General features: G+C 44.2%; 1 protein-coding gene across 1 annotated transcript; it reads left to right on the top strand.

Annotated features, from left to right (window-relative positions):
* The first annotated feature begins 1,671 nt into the window (after positions 1–1,671).
* On the top strand, positions 1,672–12,564 carry sesn4 (sestrin 4). The gene is made up of 9 exons (XM_084686014.1): positions 1,672–1,842; positions 7,443–7,643; positions 7,789–7,971; positions 8,176–8,421; positions 8,946–9,060; positions 9,166–9,290; positions 9,606–9,772; positions 9,934–10,078; positions 10,281–12,564. The coding sequence occupies exons 1-9, from the start codon at positions 1,777–1,779 to the stop codon at positions 10,368–10,370; spliced, it is 1,338 nt and encodes a 445-aa protein (XP_084542140.1). The 5' UTR covers positions 1,672–1,776; the 3' UTR covers positions 10,371–12,564.
* The last annotated feature ends 462 nt before the right edge of the window (positions 12,565–13,026 follow it).

The raw sequence follows: 13,026 nt of genomic DNA, 5'->3' as shown, positions 1-13,026 counted from the left end.
ACTGGAGAGTAGTTGACTCCCAGCACAGATGACTCAGTCACTGGCAGTAACTCATGGATTATAAACCCAGATACACTTCCCAACTCTGAATGAACTACTTGTTCTGCCAGATGAGAGTATAAAGACCAAAACAATTCCAATGAGTGGCATTTCTTATGTTTTTGTAAACATATATGAATGCCACAGCCCTCCAGAACACAAAGACACCATGCAGGAGTAACTCTTAATATTTCATGTTGCATCTACATACTTATTTATTTGTTGCCTTCATTTATTTGAATTCAGTAATACAAAGGACACTATTTTTAACTGGGGGTCCAGTGACATACCTACAACATACTGTCTACTATCAAAACATATAGCCGGCAACAGGTTTTACCCAGCATGGTTTTCCGACTATTTTACCAGTAGGAGGAATTCAATGGGAGTGTGTCTGCGTATGTTTCTGAAGACAAAGCAAAAAAGTGGATGTTTGTCTTCAGATAGAACGAAAACATTCTGATTTAGCAAGACGTAATAGGATGATGCCCAGATTTCAGTTTTTGGACAAAGGACCTTTTCATTCAAAAAAGTTGGAATTGAATTAGTCCAAATAGAAAATAACAAGGGACAGAAGGTCAATTAAATCTCAGTCCAAATGGAAAAGCTATTTGTGTGGGTATCACATGGTGAGACTGCAGTGATACTTGTTTATTTGTAGACCCCAGAAAGAGGAGGGGCCATTAGCAGAGCCTTGACTAAACCACATCTCAGAAACAGAGTTTGGCCTTATAAATATGTCAAGTCTTTATAAAAATGAAATTCTGACATGGAAGCCAAAATGTATTATTATACTTAAAACAAAATGTTCATTGACCAGCTATAAAATGTTTATCATTGCTGTGGTATAATATATATTTGGCTTTTGAAAGAGGTAATCTAATTATGTATACAACAAAAGATACTGTGGTTTCCTTGAAGAAGTACACCAGTCATCAGTGTCAAGCTCTCAGACCAGCTTAGTGAAAATACAGACAGGCAGCAGAAGTGAGCAGGTTGTAGTTTCCTCAGGTTCCTGCTGACAGCGCCACAAAAGGAGATTTCATGTTGTGATTTATTATCAAGCAATAAATGGATTAACCTGTCTTTTGTTTTTGCCTGTTCATACTTTTCTGTACCTTCCCCAAGGCTTTGTACAATCACAGCTACTTCTTAGCGCAGAGGCCACTAAGTTTATTGATTCAAGTTTGATTGTTTTGACAGAATTCATATTATGATTATATTGAAGGTTCTTCTGCAGCACTGGACTTCCTTCTAAAGTATGTAATGACCTCAAATAAATTATACGTTTATTAATATATCAACTGTATACTTTACTGTATAGGCTAGTTATCACCCCAAGTCTGGCTCTTTGCAGAACTAAACTGATCTAAAAGAAGAGCATCGTTTTCAGCATTTAAGAACGAAATTGTTCTGTAATAATTCAAGGGATTGCTTGAATTTGCCACCTTATCCACATGAAATAAATAAATACAAGTGTGTGGTTTACAGAATCACGTACACGTTAATTAAACTAGCCATACAATGGATAGCCTACAAAATGTGATTTTCATACAACCCCCAGTTTCTTGCTCCGCCCCTCAAGGATTTGATTGGGTACGCTGCAACTGGATCTGTCAGTGCGCTCAGTCTCATCCGTTTCTCCTGGCTTGTAGAAAGCGGCTCTGCTTTGTTAGCTGGTTGGGCAGACTTGAAGAGAGACAGAACCGCATTCATGCACTAGATAATAATAGAAAAATGATCATCTGCACGAAAAAAATGGATTATCCCCTCGGACATCAATGTCAGCGCGTTCAAAAACAGGTAACTCGTTTTCTTGTTCACTTATCTGTACTGTCAGGTGTCTTAAAACCAACTTCAGAAAAATCGGCTAAGCTAGTGATCTAGTGTATGTCTGACTTTCATTCATTTGTTCTGCTGTGTAAAACTTGAGGCGGATTTGTTTCCTCAAAATAATTTGATGTGATTGTAAATAATTACTATAAGCCGACCGTAATATAATATTTGATCTTGTTGACTTATCAAAAGTATCCAGCTAGCTCTAGCGTTTAGAGAAAGGAAGCAAGCTCGAGACTAACTCAGCCACTTGGTTAACTAACTTGCTAATCAGCAAGCTAACTAGCTAACGTGTATATTTTTTCTTGCTAGCTAGTTAATGGACGTTATGTTAGCTAGCTAAATGACAGTTGCTGAAATTAAAGTTTAATGTGGCAGCTCGCTTGAGAGAGAACAAGCATGTTGCCACCTACCAACGACTTATAGTGCTATTTGAAATTTACATTAGTCCCCCATATCCTAGTTTTAGCAAGCTAGCTCGATAGTTTCAAACAGTTCTGAGCTCCAACTTTAGACTGTGACAAAGAGCTTGTTAGGTAGCTTCATGCATTGCTGGCTAGTTTACTAGCTAATTTGAATCAGACTAATCAAAGAAGGGAACCTGTGTGTACGTATTTAGAGGTCGCCTGACAAGTAATGTCGAGTCTCATGCAAAAAAATGAAAATATTTGCAAGCTATTAATGTGTGGGGAATCTGCAATAACTGGAACTACCTAGCTAATATCGTTTTGTGCATGCTTATCCTTAACATCGTTCAGTATTTTAGGCAAATGATTACCAGCGTACGCATTGTCTTATTGCAGTAATGACATCATTTCAGGAAATTATGTAGTAATGTAGTGTCAGTAAATTTAATACTCTCACAGTCTCTCATATCTGACGGTGTTAACAAAGAATGCAACGAATGATCTGAGATCATAGACAATATGAGTCCGTGGTGGCAGTAATTTGTTTGCATCAAGGAGACTCTTCAATTCGCTCATGTCCCCTGCAGCATAAATGTTTATGACTTGTTTTGTATTTCCTTTTTACGTCAAGATTCAGTCCTCTTTGTGTGCAGTGATGCTGGGTGCACTGCCAATCAAAGTTGTTTTTCTCTTCCCTGTGCTGTACTTCTTTTTGCAACCGAAAGGGGGCATTGCATTTAGCGCAACTTGTTTACTGCAATTCAACATAGAAGTGGAACAATGGAGGAATGTGATCAGTGATAATGTCACCGATATACCATGTATTAACTCCTGATCACCAGCTTGTCTTTAAGTTAGCAATGACATGCCATTGCCTGGCTATAGTTATTTTCAAATCATATATCCCATTTATTAATTAATGTCAGATGTGCCTTTGGGCTTGTGAACAGCCTATTATAAGATACTGCTATGAATAGCTCTTGAATTGAGATTAAAGTATAAGCCTATACCCTTAACTATAAAATGTTAAAGAACGAACAATATCTTCTCATGTTTACCAGAACATTCTTCTGTCTCGAGAATTCCAGTTGTAATACTCAGTCTGACGTACCATGAGAAGGGAACTGTTAATAATGCACCATCTCATTGTTGAGTCTTCTATGAATGTGCAGAGTCAAATGGACAAATAAACTCATACAAGTATATGAACTTCTCACACTTGCCCAAATTAAATGCCCCCTCCTTCTGACTGTTGCTCCCCTTGGCCCCTTCTGTCAATAACAGTACCATAGATAAATGGCAGACGTTCAAGTGCATTCTTATCACTAGGCATGCACAAATGAACCATTTCTATCACATGCCTTACTTTAGTTCAGAGAAACCCTTACATCAGATTGAATGCTTTTCTCTTACACATAAAGATACCAGCAAACCATAAGGGAACTGACAAGCAAAGCAAATAAAGTAACCACGATCTCTTGTGTGACTTGTCAGTCCTGCTTTTATTCTTTGGGTGTGTGTGTACAATTGTCAGTCTGTCACTCAAGGGAAATTCATTGCTCACATGTCACTAAGCTTTACCTACCGACCTATAGAAAAGAGAAAAAAAAGACAATATTTTAGGCAATTTTTGCTTTATTTGGATAGACAGTGAAGAATGACAGGAAATGCAGGGTGGAGAGAGAGAGGGGGGCAGGAAATGCAGGAAATGGTCCAGACTACTCGAACCTAGGCCCCTGCGGTAAGGCCTTAGCCTATGTGGCCCCAGCTTACTTACCTATTTGCTCTACAAAGCTGGGTTGTGTGTTTACCCATTTGTTACCATCTACAGCTTGGGATAGTGTGTTGTAGTTGTGTGTATGCTGTCCAATCCAGTTCACTCTCCCCTTCCCCTTTGGACTGCAGCTGGTTGTTTTGCACTCCTCCCTGGGTTCAGGTTGCAGAGCCAAAAAAGGGGTCTGGCTGTCCGGACTCTTGTTTTTCCGGTGAAGAGGGACGGGTGTGTTGGTTATGGCCATCAGGAGGAGGACACTAGCGCGTGACAAGGACGGACCCCTTCAGGCCTACTCGGAATGCAGATTGAATATCCCTTGCCTCCTCCTCTCCGCCCGTCTGCAGCCCAGCCCCCCTGCAGCCCACCTCCTCTCCCCCTCATCCCCTCCCTCACTCTGACACATTTACCCTTGGACACAAACGACTGGCATCATTTCTCTACTTCTCTTTGTTCTCCTCTGATGTCTCTGGTCTCTGCAAAGTGCACCTTTCATTTCCTGTCTTTCACACTTCACCATTTGGGGACTGCTGTTTGTTTGTCCTGTTACCAAAGCCTTTCAACGTGTCATCTCCTATTTCCTTTTCTACCCCCTGCCACTCTCGTTTTCTCTTTTGCATAGACAGCCTGCGTTGTGTTTAGCTTACAAAAAACAAATGGCTGCCCCTGTGCAGTGGAGACAAGCAGGGAGGGTGTGTTAGATTGCCAAGGCTTTTGCATCTCAAATGATTGTACCCTCGACATGGGCTGACGAGATGGTTCTTTTCTTCAAAGACCAGAGCTAACCGAACAGAGGAGGTTATTTCAAGAAAGGAAGTCATGCTAAATAATTTGATCTTTGTCGACAACATGTTTGTCCGTCAGCTGATTTGGCATGGCACACAGATGGTGTCATTTCTGATGGTTTTGAACAACGTTGGTTCCTGTTTTCACTTTGACTAGTCCTACTTGTTTCTCCTTCTAAAGGGACATGTCCAAACATGTTTTTTTTTGTTTTTTTTAAGAATGACTCTTGATTACAACACACCACAAGGTAAAGATTTGATGCTGAGATGGAGGTTAATCTGAATGAGTGGCACAGAGGCACTAAAGTCCTGGTCATCAGACCACGCCAGTTTCTAACCTCTTCCTAGTCTTCCTAGTCCACAGTTGCTCCTACAGCCTTATGAGTATTGGGGAGTTGCTGTGGCAGAAATGGACCCAATCTGTTAACTGGTGACTGATCTGGGGTGAGGTACTGTACTCCTCTGTGTGTCTCTGATGTTTGTCTTTACTGTGGTGGTGGTGGTGTTGCTGCTGCTGCCAGGCTGTTTTTCTGGGTCAGAACCAAGGTGGGGTGTGAGGCCTGGTTATCAAGTCCTGCTGAAATGTGATCTATTTACAGGGGAGTGGGGACGGGAGTGTGAACGTTCTGCCGAGGAATGGTGAGGGGTTTAAGGACGGTCAGAGCAGTGTCGTTTCTGCTTCGTGTTCTGGAACCTCCCTCTGCGGGCTTGTTGGACCTGACGATGAGACACAAGACTTTGTTTTAGGTTATTCCTACACTAGGTCTGTTTGTTTCTTAAAGAAACAAAAATACCTAGTCGTTTCAAGTGTGTCAATGGTTCCACAGTGGTTGTGAAATACCCTTGGCCTTTTGTTTGAAAGTTAGAAAAACCACCAGGGTTCTTTGGGACCAAGAAGGCCCCAGAGACCACAAACCCAAGATGTAAATGTGCCAACGCATGTAAATAGGAATTGAGTGACAGGCACCTCTGCCATACGTCCCTGAGAGTAGAATTCCCATGTTCCTTGATAGAGAAATGTAGGTCAGGGTCTCTGCCTGTAACTCTACATCAGAGTCTACTATATCTCTCTACACGTAGGTATGTGGGTGACAAGGAAGAGTTAAGCCACCTACTGGGGGAAAAGGGACACTGTGCTACATACAAACAACAGATCCTGTTAGGTAAGAGATTGAGATGAGTAGCCATCCTTGTCAGTCACCACATGTGACCCTCTGACATAAGGTTGTACAGTACCGTTGTTATGAGAAGCCCATTTAACACAGCCATCAGAAAAAAAGCACCAGCCCCCACCAGCCCCTGTCTGTCTGCCTGCCAGCAGCTCTGTGACCCCCCTGGCAGGGAGGTGAGGAGAGCAGCCAGGGCCCCTCTCATATTACAAATGCAGCCGAGTGGTGTCCAAACTCAGGCTTGTGGTGCCAACACCTTTTCCTAGAAGCCATTGAATGAGATGCAATGAGAGAGGGTTGTAATAAATGACTGCTTCTCAGAGCAGAACAGGGAGCCCTTCCTCTCTCTCTCTCTCTCTCTCTCTCTCTCTCTCTCTCTCTCTCTCTCTCTCTCTCTCTCTCTCTCTCTCTCTCTCTCTCTCTCTCTCTCTCTCTCTCTCTCTCTCTCTCTCTCTCTCTCTCTCTCTCTCTCTCTCTCTCTCTCTCTCTCTCTCTCTCTCTCTCTCTCTCTCTCTCTCTCTCTCTCTCTCTCTCTCTCTCTCTCTCTCTCTCTCTCTCTCTCTCTCTCTCTCCTCTCTCTCTCTCTCTCTCTCTCTCTCTCTCTCTCTCTCTCTCTCTCTCTCTCTCTCTCTCTCTTCTTTTTCTCTCTCTCTCTCTCTCTGTCTCTGTCTCTCTCTCTCTCTCCCCCCCCCCCCTCCATCTTCCTCTCAACCCCCATATCCCCCCACCTTTCCCCCTTCCCTCCCTCCCATCCCCTCCCTCTCTCTCCCTGGGTCTGTTGCTTTTGGCTATTGGCTTCCCGGTCCACTAAGCCTAGTGTCTGCTTCTTTGGCTGCTGTGTTTGGTCTCCTCCTTCAGGCCAGTGGGCGGTTGGACAGCTTCCCTCAGAGGGGCCTCCAAGTTCTGTAGATCCGACATTTCTTCTTCTCTCAGTTCTTTGTACTCTTGTTTGTCAGCTCACTTCAATTGTATGTGTGCATATGTTGGTAGGACCTCTGGCCTAGTTGTTTCATACTAGTTAGTCACTGTATTATCATGTAGATTAGTGCTTCATCAACCATTGCATTTTATTCAAATGTAACTCACCTCTGACCTGCAGTGTGACAGGGTGAATGCATTTAGCTGTCCTGTAGAGCCTGGATCCCATAGAGAGCCTGTGTTTGTCATAGAGAGAGAGAGTAATGTGAGGAGTGCAGGGCAGCCCAGCCTATGGCTGTCGCAGAGAAGTGACAGTATATCTTCTCTGAAGCTCATGCGGCTCCAGTTAGGAGATGAAACATTTGAAGCGACTCAAACAAGTCTTGTGATGCACACGACTGTGCCGCCGGTACCTCACGCCGCTCCAACCTCGCTCAGTTTGCCTTTGGGAAAAGCTCCCCCAGAGTTCTGCGTTCCATACCCGTCTGACTGCCCCCCCCTCCCCTCCTGTCTGCAGGTGTTGAAGGTGAACGTTGAAAAGGAGCGGGCGTCGTTGCTGTACATGAAGGCTCTGGCCAACAGGGGGAGTGTGGATGCTGTGTGGCAGCAGATGGCCTCTCACCCACAGTACCTGGAGAGCTTCCTCAGAACACAGCACTACATCCTGCACATGGACGGACCCCTGCCCCTGCAGTACCGCCACTACATTGCCATCATGGTAGGAGGACTGGACAACACACACACACAGTCAATCACTCAACTCGGTCCGGCACAGTCCACTAACTCACATCCTTACTTGCATGCCATGTAAAATAAGCACGTAACTTAATATGCACGTTTTCCCCACACCTCCTGTCCTCTAGGCTGCAGCGCGACATCATTGCAGCTACCTGGTGTCCCTGCACTCAGCCCAGTTCCTGAGGGTGGGGGGGGACCCCCAGTGGCTGCAGGGTCTAGAGGCGGCCCCCCCACGCCTGCGACACCTCGACCACATCAACAAAGTGCTGGCCCACCAGCCCTGGCTCACATCCTGCTCCCACATCCAGGTAGAATCCCAACACCCCTCCCTAACGCCCTGGAGCCCACCGCCACGTGGGCACTCAGCCTTGCTGCAGAACAACATCCGCTTGTTGTATGAAATGTTGTTTCTGATGATGTGTACCAGCTCAGGTGTTGGGGGATGCTTCTCCCCCAGTTGACTGTGTGCGGAGAACAGAGGCTCACTGTGCCATGTGCTGTTGCCCCTGCAGGCCCTGCTGAAGCCGGGGGAGCAGTGCTGGTCTCTGGCTGAGCTGGTGCAGGCCGTGGTGCTCCTGGCCCACTGCCACGCCCTCTGCAGCTTCGTGTTCGGCTCCGGCTCTGACGTGGACCCCGCCCCTCTCCCCCGAGGCTCCAACGGCACGCCGCCGGGCTACTGTCTCTCGGACGCCGCCAACGGAAACGCCAGCGTGCCTGCTTCTCTCACGCCGCCTTCAGGGCAGGTCACTCGGCGACGGGTACGTGGTTGTCGCTGACCCAACGTTTCCCCCCTTATTGTGAAGGATTCTTCTTCACGTTTTCCCCCCTTATTGTGAAGGATTCTTCTTCACGTTTTCCCCCCTTACTGTGAAGGATTCTTCTTCACGTTTTCCCCCCTTATTGTGAAGGATTCTTCTTCACGTTTTCCCCCCTTATTGTGAAGGATTCTTCTTCACGTTTTCCCCCCTAATTGTGAAGGGTTCTTCTTCACGTTTTCCCCCCTTATTGTGAAGGATTCTTCTTCACGTTTTTCCCCCTTATTGTGAAGGATTCTTCTTCACGTTTTCCCCCCTTATTGTGAAGGGTTCTTCTTCACGTTTTCCCCCCTAATTGTGAAGGGTTCTTCTTAACGTTTTCCCCCCTTATTGTGAAGGGTTCTCCTTCACAGTTTTGCATCTTATTGTGAAGGATTCTTCTTCTCGTTTTCCTCCCCTTGAAAATTGCTGTGTTTTTATTCATTTCCCCATATCCAATCCTCACTGCTCTGTGTGTGTATTGGCAGTCCCTAGACTCCAGCAGTGAGATGTTGGGTTTGAAGGAGAAGATCCAGAAATCCCAGGAGGAGAAGGAGAGGAGAGAGGAGCGACTCATGCAACCCCAGACACCCCAACAAGCAGGCACGCACACACACACACACACCCCTACACACACACAAACATATAAAAGGGTGTCATGTGTGAAGCTAGACTAACATGCCTCCTCTACCTTGCTCCTGCCCTCAGATATGGAGGAAGAGGAGGAGTTGTCCTGCTCTGCAGACCCCTCACGCTTCATCACAGACCCAGACTTTGGCTACCAGGAGTTTGCCCGGCGAGAGGAGGACCACTTCCAGGTGTTCAGGGTGCAGGTGAGAGCGGCACACCTGGGACATCCTACTGGGGGGTGGCAGGTGTCCTTGTCAACACAGACTTGTAAATCATCTTGATTTGAAGTGAAGATCCCGTCCTGCATGTAATGTCAGTGGCTCTGTAGATAGTCACAGCATTGAGTTCATTACTATGAGCCAGGTCCCAGCCTGCGCTAACTATTGTCTGAAATCACAAACGACTTTTGTTGACCGAGACTGTTCTATTGCAGACTTAAAGTGAACTAGAAGAAAGTCAAGACGCTGTAGACCAGTGATGGAATAACGGTGTTTCTATGGTGTGTGTGGCGTATGCAGGACTATTCGTGGGAGGATCACGGCTTCTCATTGGTCAACCGGCTGTATTCCGACATCGGTCACCTGCTGGATGATCGCTTCCGCAGCGTCACAACGCTTCCCTCGTCCCACGGCCCGGACCTGAAAAGAGCCATCTGGAACTACATCCACTGCATGCTGGGGATTAGGTGAGAGGATGCCAACTCCTGCAGTAACACTGTAACAGCACATCAAACCATTGCTTGCTACTGCATTTCAGGACCATGATTGGTATTGACATTTATTGTCAGGACTATCCATTTGTTTCCATTGTCGCTTTACTTTTAACGTGTACTTTGAACGCACGCAGGTATGATGACTATGACTACGGGGAAGTGAATCACCTGCTGGCCAGGGAGCTGAAGCTGTACATCAAAGCTGTGGCCTGCTGCCCTGATGCCACCAAGTCCCCTCTGTGCCCCCTGCCCTGGGCCATGCTCAAGCCTTCAGAAAGGGTACGTATGACATGACCACACCTGAACAGCCTCCATACCCCCACCACACACACACTGTGGCTCTGTCAAAACGACTGTGTACAGCCTACACTTATTGTTTCCTTTCAGATCAGAGACATAGGGGCCGTTGTGTTTTTCTCGTTTCAACCCAATCTTCCATTCATTTCTACTGTCTCTAAACGGTCTGGCCTTCTTCCTCCAGATCCATGTGAACCTGCTGATCATGGAGGCCCGGCTGCAGGCGGAGCTGCTCTATGCCCTCAGAGCCATCACACAGTACATGATAGCCTAGGAGCTGGGCTCACACAAGGCCAACATGGCCAGTGGTACAGGAAGACCAAGCTAGGAGGCTAAAGGAGGAGTCCATAGATAGCAGAGAGACACTGTTACCGGAGGGAAGAGGAGCATGCAATACTCTTGTCTAGCAAATGTGCCATTATTTTTGGCTTATTCTCTGTAAAAGGAAACTGAAAAAACAAAAAAAGAGAGAATGTATCCGTAAGATGTATTTGTGTGGTGAGTTTCTCACACTGCAGTGAAAGCTCCTTGCCAAAGTCAAAAACACTCCAAACCATCCTACCCTGCTCCTCTCTCTCCTCGGATGACTGGTACGCTTTCATTCTATATTGTCCTCCAAATCCAACATCTCGGCTCAATATTTAATGTGCAATTGTATTACTATCATTATAGATATTATTTTCACTTTTATTCATGTATTGTTTGTCTTCAAACTTTGTTGACTGTGATGAAAGCAGCATTTCTGAAATGTAGCAAGAAGTTAGTTACCTGTGGCCAACACAATACTCCCTTTTGGTTGGTCCATCATTCTTTCCTTCTTTCTCTTGTTTTTGTTGTTTAAAACAAACTGTTCATCCTTTTTTTTATTGGGTGGAATGAATGTGTTGGGAGAGATGGCCATAAGATGTTTTGTCCAAGTCAGTGTTGGTTAAAGGTAGGTAGGTAGGTGTGTTCAGACTGTTTCATGTCAGTGCTGAAAGTTCAAGAACAAACACTGCTGTTAGATATCACACAACTATAGTTCCTTTTTAATAAGCACTTTTTAACTTTATATATTTATACAATAGCGCAAGGTAAGCTCAGTGGTAGAGATGCAGACCGACAAAACATTGGTCGAAGCCTTTCTTGTCCACTGTATGGTGTTTGACACAAATGGCCAGAGATGGACTGGCCTCAATTTAGTAAACTTAGTCTCTTATAGTCTCCCCCAGATGTCTAGACAATATGGGTAGTTCTATTGAATATAATATATCATACAACTTGACTTTGCCAGGAGATGGACATGTTTTCAGAGAACAAACCCAGACTGGTTGAACTGAAGTCTTGTCTTGGATGTGTGTTACAGGTCTGTCATTGTCAGGACTATTTCCAAAAATTGATTGAAACTTAAGTATAACATAAACTGGCACAGTTAAGAGTGAGGAATAAGCTCAGACCATTTTCAATCATCTGTTTGTACATGAATGTGCTTTAGTGTAGATCAAATGAAAGAATTTCAATTTCAAGATGACCACTAATTTCAACAATTTATAATACAGCAGTGATACATTATGGGATATCATTTGATGGTTGAGTGGTATAATGCCACACACACAAAAAAAGCTACAAGATCTGCACTTTTCCCAAACATCTGAAGTGTAAAATCCCATTCACATGTATGATACTATGGTGGATATTTAGAGGGTTGAATGTGATTGGTGGTACATTTAAGATCTGATGCATGCTGAAAGCAGGTCTATGTCAATTTCTTTACTTGGTGAGTTTATATGATCTGATTTATGGAAGGTGATAACCAAGTATATATTCATGGTACAATTTGCAGATCAGAACAACGTTGGTACTGCAACCTAGATTGTTTTTGTTGTTTTGCCTTTGTTGTTTTTGTCTCTTCTTTTTTTTAAATGTTTTTGTCAACTTTGCCTATAGTACTATGATTGTTCAGTCCCTTTGTTATGTTGCTTTTTGGTTCGCTGCTAAATCCTGCTTGTTGCACTGCATCCTGAACATTTTTGAGAGTCGAGAGAGATTGAAATTACAGGATGGGTAGAAGAAAGAAAGTGCATATCAACAACTGCAAAGGTGATTTTGCGCAGGTGCCTTTAAGTCAAACCAGAGTAATGCTGGAGTGGGCGCCTCTGAGTATTCTGGGTTTGGTGGATAGTCACTTTTTGGACCTGTTCTGTGGACACTCCAGACTTGGTCGGAACAATCCCACATGGACAGATGTGAGACAGGCTCTGGCGCCAGATGGATCTGAGCACTTGTCTGAAGCTTTCTGCTCACCAGCCCACGGAACTTACTGAGAGCCACTGACACACGAGATTGATGTTACAGTTGTTCAATATTTACCACGTAAATGAATGGACAGTAAAATAAACACAAAAAAAAATTAAATTGTGAAAACAGCAAAAAAAAAAATGTTTTTGAAAATGTGAAAACTTATTTTTTCTATAAAGATGTTCTATCTATCTTTGTCGTTGTCATTTGTATTATGGTGTATTTACATTGGTGACACAGAGATGGTCAATACAAATGTGTTTAGTACATTTGATTGGCTACAAAAACTATAGTTTTTTACCTGTAAATAATAAACATTTCTTGTTGAGTATAGCAAAGACACGTTTTCAAGGAAACCAATGATAGTCATTTTACCCATAGTCTTAACTAATCAATAGACTGATTAATTGATACCAGTGCTGGACTAGCTAGCCTATGCAAGATGAGAATTAACAGATGGTGGGGTGATTTGAGCAGGTTTGCCATCATCTATTAATTACATCTTGTTGCTCAGCCAAGTCCCCTGATTCAAAGCCCCACACACATGATATCATTACTAAGACATGTACATTTGACATGATGCTGTTGCACTATATAAGACTTTTTAATTCTGCAATGGATAGTTTAATAGCACAATATATGTATATTGTATG

The sequence above is a fragment of the Hypomesus nipponensis genome, chromosome 1 (assembly GCF_054491055.1).
Source record: "Hypomesus nipponensis isolate SF chromosome 1, ASM5449105v1, whole genome shotgun sequence".
In the NCBI taxonomy this organism is placed as follows: domain Eukaryota; kingdom Metazoa; phylum Chordata; class Actinopteri; order Osmeriformes; family Osmeridae; genus Hypomesus; species Hypomesus nipponensis.
Note: the sequence above shows the minus strand (reverse complement) of the source record. Positions and strands in the feature narration are given on the sequence as shown.

Excerpts from the sequence above, each read along its gene's own strand:
- sesn4 (XM_084686014.1), top strand. The coding sequence starts at position 1,777 with ATGATCATCTGCACGAAAAAAATGGATTATCCCCTCGGACATCAATGT. Across the intron at positions 1,843-7,442 it reads GTCAGCGCGTTCAAAAACAG|GTGTTGAAGGTGAACGTTGA; the intron begins GTAACTCGTTTT and ends TCCTGTCTGCAG. Across the intron at positions 7,972-8,175 it reads CATCCTGCTCCCACATCCAG|GCCCTGCTGAAGCCGGGGGA; the intron begins GTAGAATCCCAA and ends TTGCCCCTGCAG.